The sequence below is a fragment of the Aythya ferina genome (genome assembly GCF_964211825.1).
Source record: "Aythya ferina genome assembly, chromosome: 27".
NCBI classification, from domain to species: Eukaryota; Metazoa; Chordata; class Aves; order Anseriformes; family Anatidae; genus Aythya; species Aythya ferina.
In genome coordinates, this window is record NC_140310.1 from 2,326,002 (window position 1) to 2,346,861 (window position 20,860).

General features: G+C 44.9%; 1 protein-coding gene across 15 annotated transcripts in view; it reads left to right on the top strand.

Annotated features, from left to right (window-relative positions):
- The window catches only part of LRRTM4 (leucine rich repeat transmembrane neuronal 4), a 322,407-nt gene extending 302,230 nt beyond the window's left edge, over positions 1-20,177 (top strand). For all 15 annotated transcript variants that reach the window (XM_084499491.1, XM_084499489.1, XM_084499482.1 and 12 more), the window contains one exon: positions 19,639-20,177. In XM_084499491.1, the coding sequence (XP_084355617.1) occupies positions 19,639-19,860 (222 nt within the window). In that variant the 3' untranslated portion in view covers positions 19,861-20,177. The remainder of the gene's footprint in view (positions 1-19,638) is intronic.
- Positions 20,178-20,860: the final 683 nt, after the last annotated feature.

Here is a 20,860-nt window from a genome sequence, read left to right on the forward strand (position 1 = left end):
AAAAAAAAAAAGAGAGAAAATGTTTGTGCTGAAGCTCTAAAACAGACATTTCTGATGCTAGAGCAAATGGCTGTACATCCCCAAGCTGTTAACTTGGATTTGATAGAATCATTAAAGACGCTTCGTGTTCAAGGAAATTCCTGTTAAGCAAACATCTCTGGGGAAACGTCAGAGAGCTGCAGTTAACTTCAGGCCGGTGTTAGAGCACGGTTTGGTGCGGTTGCAGTCATCGAGTCTATAGCCACAAAAGCAAGCCTGACCCTACAGGATTTAGGTCTCTTACAGCCGCTGGTTGTCAGAGCCCCCCTTTTGTGAAGAAGTCTGCTTCTTGTTGCATTTGGTTTTGTCAGAAACAACAGGAGCCATCTTTCTACCCAGAAAGGGTCCAGCTTCTCCTCCTGCAGCAGACTGTGCCACTCTACGGATTTGAAGAGCAGCAGGGCTGAATCTCATAAGAAGTTTTTAAAAACTAATCTAAGCTTCCTCCCTTCTGTAAGCGCGTGAAACATTGGAGCCAGATTTCCAGAGGCTCTCAGGTAGCTTAAAGATATTAGGAAGGTGTTTTATGGGATTTACTGAAATGTTTCAGAAGGTTAGGACCCAACTTGCCTGATTTTCAACAATTTTCATCTCGGAAAACAGTTTTGAAAGTCACTAGAGAAATCTATTTCCATCTTTAGATAGCTAAATATCCTGATTCTTCATCCTTTATTTGCGGCGCTTAAAAAGTTCAGTATAAGAAAGAACAACCAACCTCTGGAAACAGAGCCTGAAATAATGTTGTTTCTTGATAGCGCTTTTTCCATTATAATCTGCCAGCAGCAAAGTCTGTTGCAGGCCTGTAAAGCAGTTTTCAAGTGCTTTCTCCTTGAAATATTAAGTATGAAAAAGTTAAAATTGGTAGGATTTATACAAGGGACCCGTAACTGCAAATGCATAAAATATTTTTGCTCTCTGATCTTGAAGTTGACACATCCTGGAAGTACTGTGATATAAAATTCAATTATAGAGTTAACATAGTTTTTAAAAGAAATAAATAAAACCACAGATAACTTGCTGTGGAGTTAGTTTGCTGGACATCCCAACAGTGGTTCCCCAACTGTGCCAAGTACAGTGGCGTATCAGAGCTAGGGCAAGCACAGGCACGATAGGAGAATCAGGGAGATTTGCAGGAGTTTGTTCCCCCAGTGAGTGCTGAGTGTGACAAGGCTTCCACTGCATGTGTTTTGTGGCCATTGCTTTTACACAAAATGGATTTGCAATTTATATGTGCTTTGGAGGGCATGTATGAGCTGGGGGGGCAAAGGAGCTTCTGCAGCGTCCCGTCCTTACCAAGGGTTTACGATCAGGAAAGCAGGCAGGTCACGGTGTTGCAGAGCGAGGACCTTGCCTCACATCTGGGCTAGGTAAAGTGCACCTTGTCAGGACAGAAAAGATACTGTGCTTTGATAATTGCATTTATCACTATTGGAAAGGTCTGACTTGGGTGGAAAGGAAAAGTAATTCACCTTCCTTTCCTGCCTGAGAGGGCATCCTGCAGCCAGGCACATCAACTGCCAAGGTCCTATTTGTCTTCAACAGGGCCAGAATTAATTGTTCTGTATTACATGAGCCCCTCCGGGTCTTGGGCTAGGATCAGAGCTCCAGCGTGGCAGCTTCCATGCGATGCACAGGGGATTATTCAGGGGATTTTCTGAGCTTGGGCCAAGCAGTGTTTCATGCGAACGTGAGCATGACTCCAACAAGCCATGCAATTCAACCAGCATACATGAATAAGCAGTAGTTAGTTGCTAACTGTCCCTTCCCACCCTTGGTGTACAGCCCCAAATGGACCAAACGTGGGGTGTTTAAGGAAAGGTTGGATGTGGTACTTAGGGACATGGCTTAGTGGGCAATATTGGTGGCAGGGGGACAGTTGGACCAGATGGTCTTGGAGGTCTTTTCCAACCTTAATGATTCCCTGGTAATTTTGTTTCAAGAAATGGATTTAGGCTGCAGCATGGTTTGGGTGATTGCTTTTTTTTCCCGGGCTATTTTGGGATGCACGTAGAAAAACTGTTGGAGCATTGATGTATGTGGAGCAGGGCAGGTTGAGTGTGCTGCTACAGAAGGCTGTAGAACTGACCTGGAGACCAGGCTCCTTGCAGTGAAATACCCACCAGCTTTGGACTGAAGGAATGGGTGAAAGAAGCTTGAAGGATCACAGGATGGGTAAGGGGACTGGATGCAAGTCTTGCAGCAGAGGGTGAGTGCGAGAACTGCCATCGCGGCGTTAGCATACAAATTCACACCGCATCGGGTGTGCTGAGGGAGCTGTCATTTTTGTCACGGAGTAGCAGCAGAGCCCTCAAAGAAAGGACATCTTGTGAAGATAGATGCGCTTTTTTATTTTCCTTTTGTATTGCAGTACATAGGCCCCACTTGCAAACAGGGGGAAAAATGGATTTAAGGTAGTCCCCTAATCCGTCAGACAAAAACCATATGGTGGAAGCTACAATTGAGCCATGGTTGATCACACTCCCCCCTAATCTGCAGCTGTTTTCCTTCTGATAGATAAATATGTGTTTAAATAATGCATCCTGCCTAACTCTGTCAATTTTTTTGAATGTTCCCTTTGACAACTGAATGTTTCCATTATGCCCAATAAATGTCTTGGAGACTGACCGTTCCTGCCTAAATGCACATTAAGGCTGCATTTCCTTCGTTTCACCTTCCAAAGGAAACAGTGCAGCTGTTCATTATTTGCAGCACTTACTACAAGAGACTCATTTTCAGGAGATAATTTTTTCCCTTAGAACTTCATAAAAATGTTTTAGTTCCTGACCACAAAGACACAGTGAATAACTATTGCAGAGGAGTGCTGTGAGCTTTGATGTCAGAGCTGTTCTCCTTTAAAAGGGCACCGAAGTCTGTCAATGGCACATTCTTTTCTTCCATGGTAATAGGAAGAGACTGCATGGCATTGTGTTACGCATTGTAGTGAGGTTTTGAAGCTGAACTTACTACATACCTGTAGCACAAAAAGGAAAAGGGTAACCATGTCAACCATTGTCCAGCTGGCAACTGTGCTACCGTCGTTTGCCTCGACTCGGTGGCTTGTTCCTAACGAGGGGACGAGGGCTCCGAGGCCCATCCTCAGCACCATGTCAAGGTAGCAAGGGGCTGGCTGTAGGTGCTCAACTCCGAAGCTGCTCTGATGGCTTCTGTTTTGGTACAAGCTCATGTGCATTGTTTGGAGTAAAGAGGAGGAGCACTGTAATTACTAGGAAATTAATGGACGCTTGAATAACCTTCCCATGTTTTTGTTTATATGAGTGAGAGAACCCCCAGGGAGGACAGAAGGGCCTTGTCATCATAGAATGGCTTGGGTTGGAAGGGACCCTAAAGATCATCTAACTCCAACCCCCTGCCATGGGCAGGGATGTCGCCCACTAGGTCAGGTTGGCCAATGCCCCATCCACCTTGGCCTTGAACACCTTCAGGGATGGGGCATCTACAACTTCTTAAGGCAACCTGTTCCAGTGTCTCACCACCTCTGTTTATTATTTAAACTGAGGTGGCGCCCAGAGGACTCCATTTTAGCCATTGTTTGAGGCCCTTGTGGTAAGTAGTGGGACCATCAGTGAGCTGGAGCAGCTGCTGTACGCCCTGGGCAGAGCTGTGGTGAAGAAGGGCAGTCGCCACGGCATGGGCCGTGCCCTCTGGGAGAGTCCTATTGATTTCATAAAGGGTAAAACCAGCTGAATTTGACCGCAGTAAAAGACTGTGCATATTGCCACAGAAGCAGAGCATGAGTTTCACTGACCTGAATTGCAGACCATCTCTAATTGATTTAATAGCCCTTGATCTGAATCATTGGGTTTAATGTTTAAGATTCTGAGGCTTCTAAAGCCCCTTTTAATGCCTCCTCCAAAAGCCTTTTGTCAGCATGGTCTTTACAGCCGACGGTAGTAGGGCCGTATCGCACCGCAGAGCTGTGCGCCTAAGTACTAAATGAGCATTACCCCTAGTAAAAGTCCAGCTGAAAAATGATGAAATTAGGCAAATAAACAAGTACTGAATATCCAAAAGAATTATTCAGGAATGGTCTGACATCTCTAGAAGAAATTCTGGGTGAGCAGCAGGGACGGTTCCAGTCAGGCCTGGTCAGGCACAAATGGCTGAGGGCCCATCTGGGGCTGGAGCTCACGACTCGCACTGTCGTGATCCGTCCCGACCCATCCTGACCCATCCCTTCACAGTCAAGGCCCTGGGGAAGGTGCAGCGGAGCAGAATCATAGAATATCCCACGTCAGAAGGGACCCACAAGGATCCTCAAGTCCAGAACAAGGCCTGGAGGGGCACGCACCCAGAAGCGAGGCACTGGGCAAACCGCACCAGCAGGGAGACGATGACTGGAAACTCCATGTAAATATTTAATTTCTGTAGCAAGCGCTCGCTTTGTTTGAAGGTCACAGTGAGCAAACCCAGGGGTGTGTTCAGGTGCATTATACGATTGTTTGTTTCTAGGTGAAGCTGATATGGGCAGACAGCTCTCAGGTGAGGTTTTCTTAGAGACTGAAGACCCAGGCCCAGATATCTGATGCTGGGCTCACAGCTTCAACTTGTCTTTCTCTGTTTCCTTGCCTTTTTGGTAGGAATAGTGATATCAGTCTTTGTTAAACCCTTTGATGTAGGTATTTAACTCTCTAGATTGCCTTGGGGGATTTCTTTGACCTCTGTTTATTTATCTATAAAGCGAGGATAATGATATCTGCTTGTCTCAAAGCAGCAACACAAGACTTATCTGAATAATGACTGCAGAGCCCTTGGATGAAAGGTGCAGCACAAGGGCAAACAACTGTTGTTTATTCCTGTTGCTGCCATGATCTGACTTACAAATGTGGCAGGCTGAAAACAGGTTTATTTTCTTTCTAAAATTTTGCAAAGAATTGATGTGTGAAAACTTACGGACTGGAGTACGCTTGCTGTGAGTCATGTCTGCTCATATGATTATCCGTGTTTGGCGTTGCGGAAGATACAGATGCAATGGTTTTTGTATTGTGTAAGTGTGAATTATTTCCAGGTGCCAAATGTACGCCATTCATTTAGCTCCTGAAATCCCCAGTAATCTCACGAGCCCATTGTAACCGATTGAAAAACATCCTTATGTATGATGTTAAAAGATACAGAGAAATGGCCAGTGCTTTCTGCTCTTCTTACAGAACTGATTTATCAACAAGATAAATCTTCTGCCTTCCATTCCCTATTCATCTTCGTATACCTAAAGCTGTCCCTCATTTGCTCCATCCTTGTTTGGGGACAGACAAAAAAAAAAGAGCATTGCCTTTAAGCTGTGTCATCTCTGAACAGCATGCTCTGTGTTTCAGGAAGCCTGTCCAGTCCCTGGTGAGAAGGAAAGCAGTTTTGGAGATAAGTTGATTTGTTTTGCTTCCCAGGGCCCCTCTGTGTGGGCGGGAGGTGTTTGATCTGACCCTTTCTGTTTACTCCAGGTTCTCTCACTGCTCAATTCTGGCGGTGAAGACCCTCGATGCGGTGTTCTCAGGAGCGTGCTCTGTGCTCCCTGGAGAGAAGCCTCAGTGCAATAGAAATCCAATGTCTTTTCCACGATCTTTTGTCTGTCTCATGCTGCAGTTACCGTGGGATCGTTTCTTTCAGCCTTCCTCTTTCTTCCCCTTTGCCACAGCAGCGCACAGACTGTGGCCTGGAGTCCCGCTGGCACCTTTGTTCTCTTATTTGGAGAGAAGAGGCTGGAAAGGAGCAGAGGGGTCTGTGCAACCTGCAGGGCGATGGCAGCTGCAGTGCGTGGTCAGAGATGTGCAGAGACTCAGGTTTGTGCAGGTTGCTGTCAGCACAGAGCCACTTCTGGGTCTCCAACTCTGCTTCAGAGGAGCTCTGCCAAAGAGCTGCTCTTTGGTGCTTTTCCTGTGTTGTTGTGGGGTGAGATGAGAGTGCTGTGTTCTGTCTTTGGAAGGAAGACCAAACTGACCTGCTTCAGCATCTGTCTGCTCAGTTCTGTGATGGCTTTGTTTATCTTGGATTAATTATGAGAAAGTAAACAGGGCTCTTAAAGTAGGTGTAGGCAAACCCCTCGTGTGGAGGTTTGTAGCATCACCTGAACCTACAGTTGTCAAAGTCAAAAACACCTTTAAACTGGGAGGTTTGAGTAATGTTGCACTGTCTTGGGACTCTAGAGAGCTGAATCCCATCCCTGGCTCGCAAAGGACGCGTTTAATGTTGGTGTTTTAATTCAGATCCCACTCTTGATGTGGATCTTGAGGTCGTCCTCACTTACTGTGCTTCAGTTAATGTCCCAGAGCAGCCGTAGAGAGCAGAGACCAAATCCCTTTGCTAAGCCAGATCTGCTCTGGGTGTTTATGGGACCAGACTGGAGCTAGTTTGCTGGAAATCCTCTGAAACATGTATATATTGGACCCTGTGAGTACTCAGCACCAGCTCTTGTGCTCGTACAGGGCTGTACCGCTTACAAATATATACACAGGCACAGTGCCCACATGATACGGGGAGTCATTTAGGGATAAAAGATCTGTATTCATCTATTTAGCTCGTGGAAAAATCTGTCCCTCAATCTGTGCATCAGTTTTGAGATCTTTTGCTTGTTTGCTGTTTTCTCTCTCCCACCCTTCATCTGTCACGCCTGTCTGGAGTACAAGCTCTTCGGGGCAAGGGCTCTCACTCAGCACATGAGCACTGGTTGCTGCCGCGCAGTTTCAGTTTTGGTCGAGGCCTCCAGGCACTGCAAATAAACAACAGCTTTTGGATTATGAGAGGCTTATTCATCTCCTTACCCTGCTTCTTCCAGCCTGTTTCGCTCTTGGGTGGTTAGGGATCAGCTCATGATATTGCCTTGATCTTCCAGGTATGTTGGCTATTTGTTCTAGGTGGCTGCAATGAGAAAAGATCCCGGGCAGGAGGCTGTCGGTGGTCGCAGCCCCGTGTTCCAGCACTCCAGCAACATGCTGCTGAAATGCTCCACGCTGCCAGAGCTGAATTGCTTCCCTCTGTGCTGATCCCTTCTGACACACCGGAGTTACCTTTCCCAAACAGAACAAGTTCAAAAAACACCGGAGTCGCTGGAAACTGTTAGGCTCATGCTTGGCTGCTTGAGAGATTGTTCGAGCATGCTGTGTCCTGTTGACGTGAGCTGCAGATATTTCTAACAGCAGCTCCTTCGGTTTCCAAAATGTAGCTCGCAGGGCAGATTTTATTTTCCAGCGGGGTTCTTTGAACCTGCCTCTTTTCATTTACACTCCATCACTACTGCTGAGCTCAAGCACAGAAAGGGTCTAAGTAGGCAACAACTATTTTTGCTTATTAATGTTGGTTGCGTCAGAATAGGTCCGAGCCTGCTTTGTTTGGTTTTTCCCCAAACGCCAGCTCGAGCAGCGCAGCTGCCAGCCGGTGAGCTCTGCAGCCCCCTCCTGGCTACGTTCATCAGTGCTCAGCTGCACAGGCAAGGCGCTTTATTTCTGCTTGTCTGAATGACTCCGAACGTTTCTTGTTTTTCAGAGCTAGGCTCAGGCTTCCGGTCAGATTTCCACCTCACGATCTGTTCGCCAGTAATGACAGCTTTGGCTCTTGCCAGCTGGCAGCTGGTGGAAAGGGGACAGCGGTGATCTTGACACGGAGCAGTCCCGAGGCTGTTCCAGCCTCAACTTGCGTCTGGAGCAGCTCTGCTGGTATTCAGAAATGGGACAAAATTAAGACAACTTGCTGCCTGCCATCTCTGCAGGGACCGTAAAACCCTTCATCTGCTGCTAAGCCATCTCAACCATGTTGTTTCCATGCCAGTTCTCATCAGGGCAACCACCACACCTCAATTTCTTAATATTTCAGCGTGTTTGTAGTTGCTGCACTCCCCTCTTCTGTTATACAATGCCTGTTTTTGGGATTTAGCATGCATTTTGTTTTGAATGTCATCCAGACCTCCCTTTCTGCTTTAAAAGTGTCACTAAGCCGCTGCTGCACAATAACTATTTCCGTTGGTTTTGCTCTCATGGAGTAATTGAATTGATCCGCTTGGTTTTGTGGCAGCAAAGATTGCTACGCCAAGAATATTTCCTAACCCATCTTTCTTCCAGTTTTCTCAGGGATTCTGAATATGTCTTTACTGATGATTTTCCTGCATATTACAAAACTTGCCCAGAGGAATGAAAAAGTCATTTGTTTCCTGTAGAGTATTAAAAAATAATGCTATCATTGTGAAATGCCCTTGCCTGCAATGCTGGACAGTCTTGCATTAATTTTCTGCTTGCTTGATCTCTGATATACAAAGATTCTATAGAACATGACTGAAGCATGAACCCAAGTTTGTTATTAATTTTCTAATGCTGTCTACTGTGCGAGTCCTTACCCTGCCTTTTCTGGTTCTCCTGTTTGCCATTTCAGGGGTCTCTTCAGAGAGCAGCTAACGGAGCTGCTGTTGCAGCCTTCCTTTGCAAGTCGCATGCTCATAGATCAGCAGGGGCAGAATGTGTTTGCCCTATCCAGGATCAAGAGAGGCCTTTGTAATGCAGTGAGTTCCTGTAGCAGTTCATATCCAAGTGTTCCCAAGCTTTTTCTGATATTTAATTTAATTTCAGCCATAATATTCCTCTGTGGTATCCCGTTTGGTACGTGGGGTGAACTCTGCAGGTGGAGCCCCTGGTCGTATATTTATAGCTAGGGCAGACTCCGAGGTTCAGGCAGAAGGGTTTTTCTTGGAGCTGCGGTGCTGAAGAGCATCACCCTTCAGCACCCTGCTAAGGACTTGACCTCACTCTCCCATCGCAGCCCGTGTGCTCCACAGGCTTGGCAGAGGACCTGGGGAAAGAGCCGAGTGTTTTCTCCCCATTCCTGCAAAGCCGGGCTGTCTCCCAGGGTCAGGGCACAAACACAGAAAGTTCAACTCCAGCTTCTTGGCTCTGCCAGCACAGAGCTGCCGCCCCCAGTCCTCCAGCCCCTGTCCTAAGCAGCGTGTCACCCGCAGCTCAGCGGCATCCTGCCAACGCTTCACCCTCACCCCTAAATTAATTTCTCTCTCTGAACCCAAAATAGCCATTTCCCTCCAGCTCTGCCCTACTCTTCTTTCCTTACGGTGCTGCAAGATCCTGAGGCTGTTCCTCAGCCTTTCAGTGGAGATGAGGTTACATAAATGCTCACCCCAAAATGAGTCATCCAGCAGCACCTTTTGGAAACTGGGGGGTTGCGGTCGCCTCTCAGCGTGGGCACGCTGCTCCCATCAGCACTAATGGAAGTGACATGCATCAGGAGGAGAAGCTGTCCCTTCTGCTGCTGGATTAATGTTCTTGCCAGTGTGTTTGTTCCACTGTGCACACTGATTCCTCTGCTAGGAGACAGTGGAGGCAATTAAAACGTTGTAATTTCTCATGAAGAGAATCCTGCTGAGACATTCAGCCTAATAGGAGCTCCCTCCCGTGTCCAAGAAGGTCTGTAGTGCCAGCAGTTTCATCTATCCCACCGGAGCAAATTTATCCCGAAGGAAATGGGTATCGCACTGGCTTCTCAGGAGAAATAATAACGCCTTGAATTTGAGCTCAGACACAGTCACGATGCTTTGCTCGCTCCTCTGCTTTTGGTTTCTTAAGACCTTTCTGGTCTACAGGTCTGGACGTCGATGGTTTGGCATAGACCATTTGATGCCCAGACCAGGTGAAACAACAGGCACATGAGCTCCTGTAGTGTTTTTTCCTTTTTCTGCCATTTGTTTTTCTCTTGGTGCCCATTTCCTGCTCCTTCAAACCATCTCAGGGTGATTGATAAATGAAACCAATGATCTGCTCACCTTAGGACAATGTTGTAATGTTGAGCATTGAGTTTTAAATGCTGATGGGGGAGAAGGGCTCTGCCACCCTACAGCTTGCTGGGGATGCAGGGTGTGGATGCTGCCTCTATATTTAACATTACCTCATTAAACAGAATTAGTGCCAGTTGTAGATATGGCTTTAATTAAGCATTTGTTTTCAACCAGAAACGGCTTGAGACTGTCATCTGACTCCATCCAAAACCTTTTTGGTATAGCATAACTAGATAACGGGGGAGGAAAAGCTTCCTACTTTTTATCAGTCTGATAAGGGACCCGGTATCCCCTTTCTTCTAGCACCAGTAGTTTTTAATCACAAGCCCTCATGTTGCATTGTTTATAACTGCTTATGCCTTTAGGAAATCCTGTGCAATTTGAGTAATGTGCTTTCAGGAGTACGTTTATGGTGTCTTCATGTTCAGCTTTCACGTACGACTTTAAATAGTATTTAAAACTCTTTAAATAGTATTTGAAACTCTTGGAAAAGCCATCAATTTCTGGATAGCTCTTTTGCACACTGTAAGTTCTGTGCAGATCTAATGAGAAGGCAGTATTTTAATATGCGACAGAGGCATGTTTCAATCATTCTCCAGTGCCTTCATTTGTCACTGTGGCAGCCACGTTATCAGATGTTCACGTTAAATACTGCACTTACTTATTGTGGGTAACGGGTGGAGCAGGTTGCCATCTTCCTGATTGCTGCATGGAAAAACAACTCTACCTTTTCCTCTATTGCTGTCATTCTTTTTTCGACAGAAGCAGAGTGCTCTGCTTCCCAAACTGGCTGCTGGACCTTTCGCAGAGGCTCTGCTTCACCTCCCAGCTGCCTTTTCCTGGCATTTCCAGCATGGACGTAGGTGGCTGTGGCACCTGCTGTGCTGAAAGCCAGGGAGGAGCTTCCCCAGGATCAGGTAAACAGGCACCGTGTTTGGCCTCGCTGGCTGAGAGCAGCACGCCGTGCTGGAAAAGGGAAACGACAGGACAATTTGCAGCCTTTCCTACTCAGAGCTTCCATCTCCATCTGCTTCGTTCTCCTGGCTCCTCTCCTCTGCTCCACGTAGGACTCAACCAGAAGGAGCTGGCACCGAGGTGATGTCTCTTGGGCTTTTTTTTTCTCCCTCCATCCACCCTGTTGCTGCAGGATATCCTGTGACCCCAGCAAGGTATCAGAAGCTGGTTCAGGTTTTATTTTGGTGATTCAAAGCTCACGTAGGTCAGCCTTGCCTTTCGAGGGCAGCCGCTGTGGAGTCGATCCTCCTGTCTGGGACAGGATGGGGGGAACTGGCATAACTGGGGCAAAATCAGGGGCACAGGAGAACCAAAGGCTCGAATTCATTCTGATGTGCAAATAGGAGGGAACAGCAAGTACTGGGGCTGGAGGAAAGCTCCCAGTTAGGAACGTCCTCTCCTTACTGCTCTGCATTACCCGATTGTCTTAATGCCTTTTGCAGGTGGTGCGAGGAGCTGCGATCACGGTGCTGTGATCCTTAAGCACACAGCTGCAAATCCAGCCATCTGCCGAAGGGTGCGGAGCCATCCTCGGGCCTGGGAGGGTGCCTCAGGTTCTTAAATATGTGGGAAGATCCAGCCCCGTGGTGTTTCAGGCCTGAAACGCCAGCAATTTAGAAAGCTAAGTGAAGCTGGGAGTGCTGGAGGTCAGGAGAATGCTCTGTGGACATTATTACCACACTGCTGACCTGTGCTCTGCTCTTTCTTCTTGATCCCTTGGAGACTTGGCTCGATGGACCTTTGCCTTGTCCTCGGAGGTTAAGTACAAATGATCTACGCTTAGCAGCTCTTAATGCGATACTTAGGGAGCGGGAATTCCTCTGGAGAACCTGGCTTTTTAAAGTATCTAAATGAAAACTGAGGTGCCTTAAAAGAAACTCAAGCTCTGGATGTCTGTGTGCTTCGGCACCCAAATGTCCCCGAGGGACTCGAGGTAGGGAACTGCTGCAAGGCACTGCGGGGCTGCTGCAAAGCTGAGCTTCTGTCCTTAAGTAATGTGAAAGCTTTTTTGTAACCCCAACCTCCCCATCCCGTTGAATCCTGTAGGAGATTATCCTAATAGCACTGAAAGCAATATTAATGGCTTTCCAATTAGAATATCTGGATAGTTTGTTTATTTTATTGGCCCTCCAAGGCGGAAAATCGAAGGTTACTGGGAATCTCACTTCAGGCTTTTCATCAGCGAGCCTTTTTGTCACGAGCAGATACTCCATGAAATACAGATAAAGCTATTTAGAAGAAATATTTTGCCCAAGGAACAATAACAAGGCTTAGAAGGCTTTCTCCTTTCTGGGAGTTCTCTTTAGGGAAACCTTTTCATTTACTGATTGAAAGATGAAATCGGCCCGTAGAGGGAGCAGTGCGGTGTGCATGATTTTCCTCCTGATCTTTGGAGAAACACACTTAGTTAAGCAATCCGTGGAGAGGTTTGGTTTTAAAGGGAAAGGCACTTGGGTGATGGGCTGGAAGGATTAGGGAGCTGTCTGTAGGGAAGGAAAGGGAAACTTAAAATCTAGTTCATGATAGCAGCAAAACTGACAGCGTGATATTATGTAGGGGTTTAAGACATGAAATACACTGTGCAAGGACGGAATAAATCATGAAATTCTGCCTTTATGGTAAGCCCTGTGTAGCTTACAGACATTTTAAAAGTTGATGAAATTTTTAATGCCATATGAAAAATTAATAGATGTGTTTTAATCAACTTTTTTTTTTTTTAATGGAATCAATTTTATGGTATTATATGGTCCCATAGATCCATAATTTTCTTACTACCATGACATATAATTTATTAGGTTAATATGCTTATAATCATTTTTAATACACTGTTGTTTAATTCCTGTGGTTATTTATTATGCCTGTAAATGATGAGTTTACTTTGTTATAAGCTATAAGTGGAAATGTAAGAGGCCATGAGAAGTACCTGCGGGCTGCACTCTCTTCTGCCCTGTGCCTCCTGCCTGCTCTTCCTCTACATTTGTCCTAGTAGGATCTCTCTCCTGATAGTTTATGTCAATTTGGGGATCTCATTTTCCCAGCTAGAAATACAAGAATTGAGTGAGAGTAATGTCCCCCCTGTCAGTCATTTGTAATATTTAGGCTCCAAATTCCCACTGATACCAATTTTATTTTTACTAGGACACGACCCGAGACCTGCCATCCACAACCTTCCACTGATTTTCTCTGCAGGTTAAGTTCAAATACAGAAAAGGTTCCTAACCCATAGCTAGATGAAGATGCCCCTGCCCTGTTCCAACCCCTGAACGCTTGATGTGAGCTCAGGCTTGGCTCTGAAGACCTTGATTTCATCCCCAGGTCTGGTCCGAGCAGTCCCTATCCTGGATGCTCGCTGCTTGCTTTGATGGGCGTTTGGAAACTGCAGTCTGCTGAAGGCACGGTCAGGTTTGGGCCACGACATATCCAGCAGCTGCCTTTTAGTGAGTAGCAGGGCTCTGCCTTAGCCACAGCTCCAGAGATCTCACTGAGATCCCAGGGGATCACTGATCCTCTTCCCTCTGCTCCATGTTCTTTGTGGCAGATGTGTTCCTCTATCAGCAGCAAGGCATCGTGCAGAGAGCTAAAGGGCTGCAGGACGCTCATGGAGAGCTGTTTGTAGGACTATCATGGTAGGAATAAGCTAAGGAAACACTGTCTAGGACAAAAAACCTTCTTCATCCAGCACTTAAGACCATACATGCGTGTGTGTGTGTGCAGGAGGCCAGGAGCTGCCATTACACATCCCAATACCACCCGTCTGTGGCTGCACGTTCTCAATTTCTTGGTGCAAACCAGGAGATGCAGACCAGGTGGGGGATCCCCTTGTGCCAGGAACGATTTCAGGGCAGCAGTGGGCTCAGCACCAGGGCTTGGGCTCCCTGGCTACACCCTGAGGCTTCCTTCTTGTGCCTGGCTCCCAGAGGGAGCTGCACAGACCGTTAATCTGATTTGGGAGGAAATAGATGGAGGAGGCACCCAAGTGGCTTCTGTCTGGAGTGGGGAGGAAATTGAACATGAAATTGCAGGGAATTGATTGAGGGAATTGCACCTACAATTCAGGCTACTGAAGGAATCCTGCTTAATGCTTCGTGCCTAATGTAGGCATGCCAACCTCAGGCGGTTCCCAGCGGGATCTGTAACTCTTAGAAAACCTGGGCTAATTACAGATATTGAAGACCTTCACATAAAAATCAAGTTGACAGTTCTCCTGAAACACTTGGATGTTGCACAGCCGACTTCAGTAAAAGCAGTTCTCCTAAAAACCTCACACCACCCCGTAACGGAGTGCTCAGACTATCGGGGTCTGTTTTTTTTTTTTTTAATAAATGCGATTTTTATTTTTATTTTTTTTTTGCCAAAATGAGATTTACCTTAGGCAACACAAATTTCAGAACAAAAGGTTTATTTACAAAAACAACAGCCAGCCACTCTTGTGTTTATTCCAATTGGAAACCGAATAAAACAGCCATCGGTATTTCAGAACTCCCTTTAAAGTCCGTATTTTGTCCATTTTAATGGGTTTATCAGGAAGTATCTGACTGTGTGTTTTCCTGAAGAGGAATGTTTTTCTGAACTGACTCCAAAGGGATGTTCCAGGGTTGTTAGCTGTCATTTTTCAGCAGCATGAAATCCCCTGAAATTGTTTATACCAGCTATATCTGCCTAATGTACCTAATCAATCTATCTCGAAGGTGAAGCAGTATGCTTCGCTAATTGTAAAGCTGTGATAGTATGTCTTGCTTATTTTTACTCTAAATTATGATAGGGTTTTAAATGAACTCTGAATTTGATTTATCAACATCTATGGTGTTAATTCCGCAATGAAGTCATGGTGTTCTGTTACTAAATATTAGCACTAATGAGAAAGCATAGCTTCCACATTTTGTAACGCCGAGTTTCCACTACATATGGACAACTTTGGAATTTGTGTGTAATTTAATCATGTAATCACTAACTGGGCAAGTATTTATACATAATTCAGTTTACCTGGATTATAGAATACCAGCAAATCTGAAACCGGATAATGTTTAACTGCCAGAAAATACTCATGCTTCATTTTTTGTTTTTTGTTTTTTGTTTTTGTTTTTTTTTAAATGTGTCCAATGCAAGGCAGTGGTGGTTGTCCTGTTCCATTTTCCATTAGGACAAAAACAGCTTGTGCTTAGTTTTTAAAATGGAGTGTTCTTTCTCACTGGGAACACGAGCATTCAGACATCCATGGCCATTCTTGTTTCTCAAGAAAGATTTTCCTTCCTTTTCCTTCTCTGCAGGATAACGAATGGTTGGAGATCTTTCTTCAAAACCAAGCTGAAAGGAAAGACTCGTAATATTTCCAACATGAAATAGATCTGTTCTGAAAAGCCGTGTTTCCCAAATTTGATTTAACAGTTTACCAGGAAATTATTTCAACCTGGGACTGCTAGTGATTAGATCTTGCAGAACTGCAAGTGATTCTGTGCGAGACAGAGCGTTAATCTCTGTCTGATCCCCAACTAGTCTTCCCTCCAGTAAGTCTGGTGCTGTGAGCAAAGAAAATACTTAAGCAGGAGTTGCAGTCAGCAAGAAGAACTTGGTGTTGTGTTAAACTCTCTTGGTGTTACTTGATGTAAGGTGTCGTAGCTTCAAGTTCATAGCAGGGATGAATTTCAGGTTGGCTCAAGTCTCCTGGTGCGAGGCAGTGCAAGCAATTAAGGGTGTACGAGGGCATTCAGCATGCTATCAAAGGTGGTAGGAAGAGAAAAATATTGCAGAAGCAAGGTCACTTGGTATTCATTTAGGACCCAAGCCAATATTCTTTAAAGCTCCTCAAGTTCAGTGGATATTTAGCTATGGTTTCATCTTTGCTAATGTACTTTTTAAAGTTCCAGAATAAGGATTTTTATTGCTGTTTTCTTTAAAAATCTAGGTACTAATGGCTGCATCCCTGTGAAGCAGAACTTGAAACTGAACTCTTATCACTAATATTTTTAAAGTGAACTTTCTTGTGTATTAAACATCAGAATTTTGAAGAGTAAGTTAGTTACATCCCAGTGTTTCTGATGCAAGTAACTAAAGCTGCTGATAAAAATCAGTGTGGCGTTTAAAAATAAAAAATGCCTGAACTGAAACGCGGATACATGCATTTACATGTTGAAATGACTTGGTGTTTAACGAAACATCATTGTTGAATGTCAAGGGATAACTGGACAGGGAATGTCAAGGAATATTTTGAATGCAGATGTGGGATTTCACTGAATCTCAGGTAAACTGGAGTTAGTCCGGCTTGTTTTGAAGGGAGTTGTTATTTGGCAGCAACGCTCTTGAGCCGTTAACCTCTCCAATGTCAATTCAGCTTCAAAAGGGAAGATTTACATTCCTGAATTTCCACCACTAAATCTTTTATCTTGCTCCTGTAGCTGGGGGTTTATGCAAATTTTACTTGTAATAGAGCATTTGTTTCAAGTGCGTGGCTCCTGAGATGCAATGTTTATTACATTTCCAGTGAAGATCTGCAGAGGTGCAGGCTTCAGAAGTTAATGCGAGCTAACTAATCCAGCCCATTAGCCGAAAACCCTTGCTGAACACTTGAAGTGCTTATAAAGCTTGTTGTTTAATAGAGTCAGTGCTTTCTTTGGAGAAGAGATTCATTCATTCATCGACTTAATCAACTGTGTGCAGCGCTGGAGAGGCCGTGCGCTCCCTTATGGCAAGGCGTTCGAGCAGAGGATGGCATCCTGCTTGCTTTTAGCCCTCGTACGGCACCGCTGTGTCCAGCACGTGTACGTCATGGCTTTGGAGTGCATCCCCTTGGTAATCATTGAATGGTTTGAGTTGGAAGGGAACCTAAAGATCACCAAAAAAAAAAAAACAAATTTAAAGGGTTTTGTAGCACAAATGGCTGTGGCGAGTGGCATGGAGGAGACAGCAAACGACACCGTGCCAGAGCATCCTGGGTCTGTTCCTGCCTCTGCCTTTGGTTTGCTGGCAGGTAAATTCTCACCCTTCCTTCCCTTTTCTCCCCAGTGAAAACTGTGTCTTCCAGGGGAGAGGCCCTAAGATAGTGATGGCAGAATCCCAGGGTCTGCGTTTACTTTGGGGGAGGTATTTGGTAACCTGTTTGGTGTTCTTCATTCTGGTCATCTGCTTTTTATTTTCTCTCTCGGAGGCCGTGGCAGCAAAAAGGCCCCAGCTTAGGTTAGATCAGGCTTGCTTCAGTCCCTGCACAAACACCCTTGCCTCAAAGACCTCCGGTCTCTGAGGGCGAGCAGGGGCAGGACATCATCTTCTCATTTTCCAGCTCATAAAACGACTTGTCGAAGGTCGTATCTCTTAGCATTTCAGGCACTAGTTCTGTAGCAATAATGAAGCAAAATAAAAGTTACTTTAGATCCTGGAGAAAAAATAAAATTAATTTTCAGCTACTTAGATGCTTTTGAAATATATAATTATATATTGAATGAAAAGCAGAACGGCCTTGCAAATGATGTCCTTGGTGTTTCTCCATCCTTTTTACTTACATCCGAATGAGCAGCGGTGCATCTGCCCACCTCTGCAATAGTTTGTGTAGTCGCAGCCGTGTCCTGAAAAAGCTTTTGTGAGCTCAGTGTTCATGCTCTGCTGTTTCATTGTAAATGAGAACTGATCATGACAATCGTGTCTTTGTGGAAGCAGTGTCAGGGAAGGAAAGCAGGCTGGGTTCTGGGGCCTCAGCCCTCTGGGGCTTTCCCTTTGAGAGGACGGTTCCTGGGCTTGCCACCTCAATTCAAGAGGCATCCCAAAAACTTTTTTCATGTGGTCTTCACTGGAGGTAGCTCAAGGATAATGCTTCTGGCAGGATTTTGGCATGATTCTCTTAAATTCCCTTGATGAGATCTAGGACCCAAAAGAAGGAGAAAAAGGGCAGTAGAAGGGCCATGTCTGAGAACAGGGAGGTGCACATCCATAGCTGGGCTTCCTTCATCTTGAAACACTTTCTCCAGATAAACCTGCAACTCTTTAAGCTTGAGAATAGCCTGATACACCTAATTATTATTTTTTTTTACACTAATAATAAGACTATCCACCTTTCCTACATATATGAGGCACACCAACCTCTATTAATGTGACCTCAGACATACACAAAGCTGACTTTTTAAGTGAAAACAACTGAGAGGTTCTCTTGAACCAACCCAGCTGGAAAGGAAATGACTTTATCCACTGTTCAGGGATGCTGTTGAGATCCTGATCCCTCTGACTCCTGTGTGGAGAAGGGGAGAAAACAAGCAAGCAGCGCTGCACGCAGGACTCAGGTGGTTAATGTACTGTGTATTATTGCTGTAAAGCCAAGACCTCAATCTCTCAACTCTCCAGAACACAAACAGTCCTTGGCTTTTATAGAACCATAAAGAGCTGCCTTAAAGGCTGAGGACAAATTCCAGCCCTGATACAAATTGGCACAGATATTACTGTATCCGAAGGGAGGTAAGAGTTTCTTGCACTAGGGCTGAATTTGATCCACAAGTGAATACAGTTGTCCCATCAAATTCTGCCGAGCAGCTTGTCTTCTGCATGCTTGCCATTCAACTGTCACGGAAAATGACGTTTTCAGCCGAGCTCCAGCTAGTGGAAGAGTTTTGGAAGCTCTCCAGCGTTCTGCAGAGAAATGGGGGGAGGATTCTTGCTGCTTATCAGATCCAAATGCAAGAGGAGCTCTCGCCCTGCAGAACTCATAATTGTTCTTAATGCCTTTTGCTTTTTTTGTACCCGTTAGAATGATGTGCACCTTGCAATGAAAATTTGTGATAAATTAGTGCTGTAGTCTCCACTTAAAGTTCAGCGTGGAAAATAAAGAGGCATTTGTTACAAGATTGAATTATATGTAGGCAACCTCCTGCTATAACGAGCTCAGGTTTTCTAGCTGTGTTAGAATAAACTCTTGCCTGTATCTCCTGCAGTGTGTGATTTTTTTTCCTAAGAACACATTTCCTTCTACTCGATCAGCTCATCTCTTGCAGATGATAAAATTATCTGCAAAGATTTGTGTCTGATGTTGTGCCATAAATCATACTTACTTGTAGGATTAACATTTGCAAACATAGGACATTTATGAAAAATAGGAAAGGGGGAGAAATTTGGAATTTTTGTATTTACGTTAAAAATAAATAAATCAGGATAGTTCTTGTAGACTTTTCCAGTACATTTTTACAAGGTGTGGATCTGCTCAGCTCCAGCAAGCATCCATAAAGGCTCTTTGAGGCTCTTGGTGAGGTTGGCAAGATAAGGGACCCACGAAATCATGACCTTGGGCAAGCAGATTTGTTGCAGGAGGAATAAACGTGTGGTCCAGCCGTGCTGAAAGCTGGAATGATAGAATACCCTGAGATGGATGGGACCCACTGCTGTCCCAGTGCCCCACTCTCCTTGTGAAGAACCTTTTCCTGACATCCTTTAGCTACATGTGCTGGCAGTCAGCATTTCAAGTCCTTTGACACGCTCAACTGGGCTGGCTGGTGTAGAAATGCTCAGCCCCTATCAAGGTACTGGAAGAAGGGCCAGTTTTTTAAAGGTTTGTCTTACCAGCAGCTTCCAGTTTACCCTTCCTAGCCAGATGGTGCGTTGCATAGGCTTTCAACAGATGTAACATCTTTGTACAAGCGGGGACCCACCAACTAAGCCAAATTTAAGTAGTCCTGTTGAAGAGAGAACTGCAGGTGCTCCATACAAGCTAGAAGCATCAAAGGTTTGTCTTCCTGCGAGGGTGTTTGAGGCTGTGCTGTGATAAGAGCTGAAGAAATGCATGGCTGAACGCATTGCTGACACATTTCTCTTTCTCGGTCTCTTCTCTCGTGCAGGTTCCTCACCACATGAAGACTTTACCCTATTACAGTTACGACCAACCGGTGATCGGATACTGCCAAGCCCACAAGCCTCTCCATGTAAATAAGGGGTACGACACCATGTCCCGGGAGCAGGCTGAGACGACCAACCTGGAACTCAGTCGAGACCACAGCTTCATAGCCACGATCGCGCGTTCGGCTGCTCCAGCCATTTACATTGAGAGAATACCAAACTAATGACGGAGGCGACTTCTTCAGGGGGCGGAGTGGGGAGTTCTTTTGAGGGACCTTTCATCTCAGAAGAGACCAGGGCAAGAAGCTAAAATCTACCATTCCAGTTACAAATGTTCCAACACAGACAAAGGGAAGGGGATAAAGCGAACTCCGCAGACTGTGGAAATGCTGTCGTGCAGTACACACTGAGAACTTCAGGATTTTCTTTGCTTTAAACTTTCAAACAAATTCCTCAATGTAAATATTAAAGAGAGATTGTTGAGTTCTTATTAAAAAAAAAAATAGATTTCACTCTAGCTACATAAAGGGATGGATTAAGAGTTTTGTTTGTATATTTGATTTTTCTACATTGCACGGTTCCAGGGAAGGAGAACCACAGGTAAAAAATAAAGGGGTTGGGGTGGGAAAGGGGCTGGGAGGGATGGGTCAGCCATGATTCCTTATTAAGTGTTTATTACTCTTCAAAGATTTGTTTGATATTTTTGTTCTTTTTAAACAAATGAAAGATATATATTTTCTTTTTTTCTTTTCTTTTTTCTTTTTTTTTTTTTTTTTTAGTGGTCGAGCGCTAATATTTCAAACCAGACATGGGCATTAAAGCTTATGTTGAACCAAAAGGACATTGGCAATTGATGCAGCAGAAACAAAGAAACTTGGGTGCATGTACATTTAAGAGACAGGCTGTACACTATGGAGGGTGCTTTTGATTTTTACTATCTTCATTGTGCTTCATTGTTGACACTATAATTACTTTTCGGGCTCTAAAAAAAGGGAAAAACATGCAAATGGTGTATCGACTCTCATATTTACAGTCCAGCGGTGCCGTAAGCAAAATTAATGGACATTTGGGAACCAAAATGGAAGTGATGTGCTTGAAGTGGATCAGAAGGAAAATCTTTAAAAGCAAGAGTGTTTTGGTGAAACTCACTGGCTGACACAATTTCTAAAACACAGGAGAATGTGTAACATTGTTTTTTGTTTTTTTAATTAATTATTATGATCA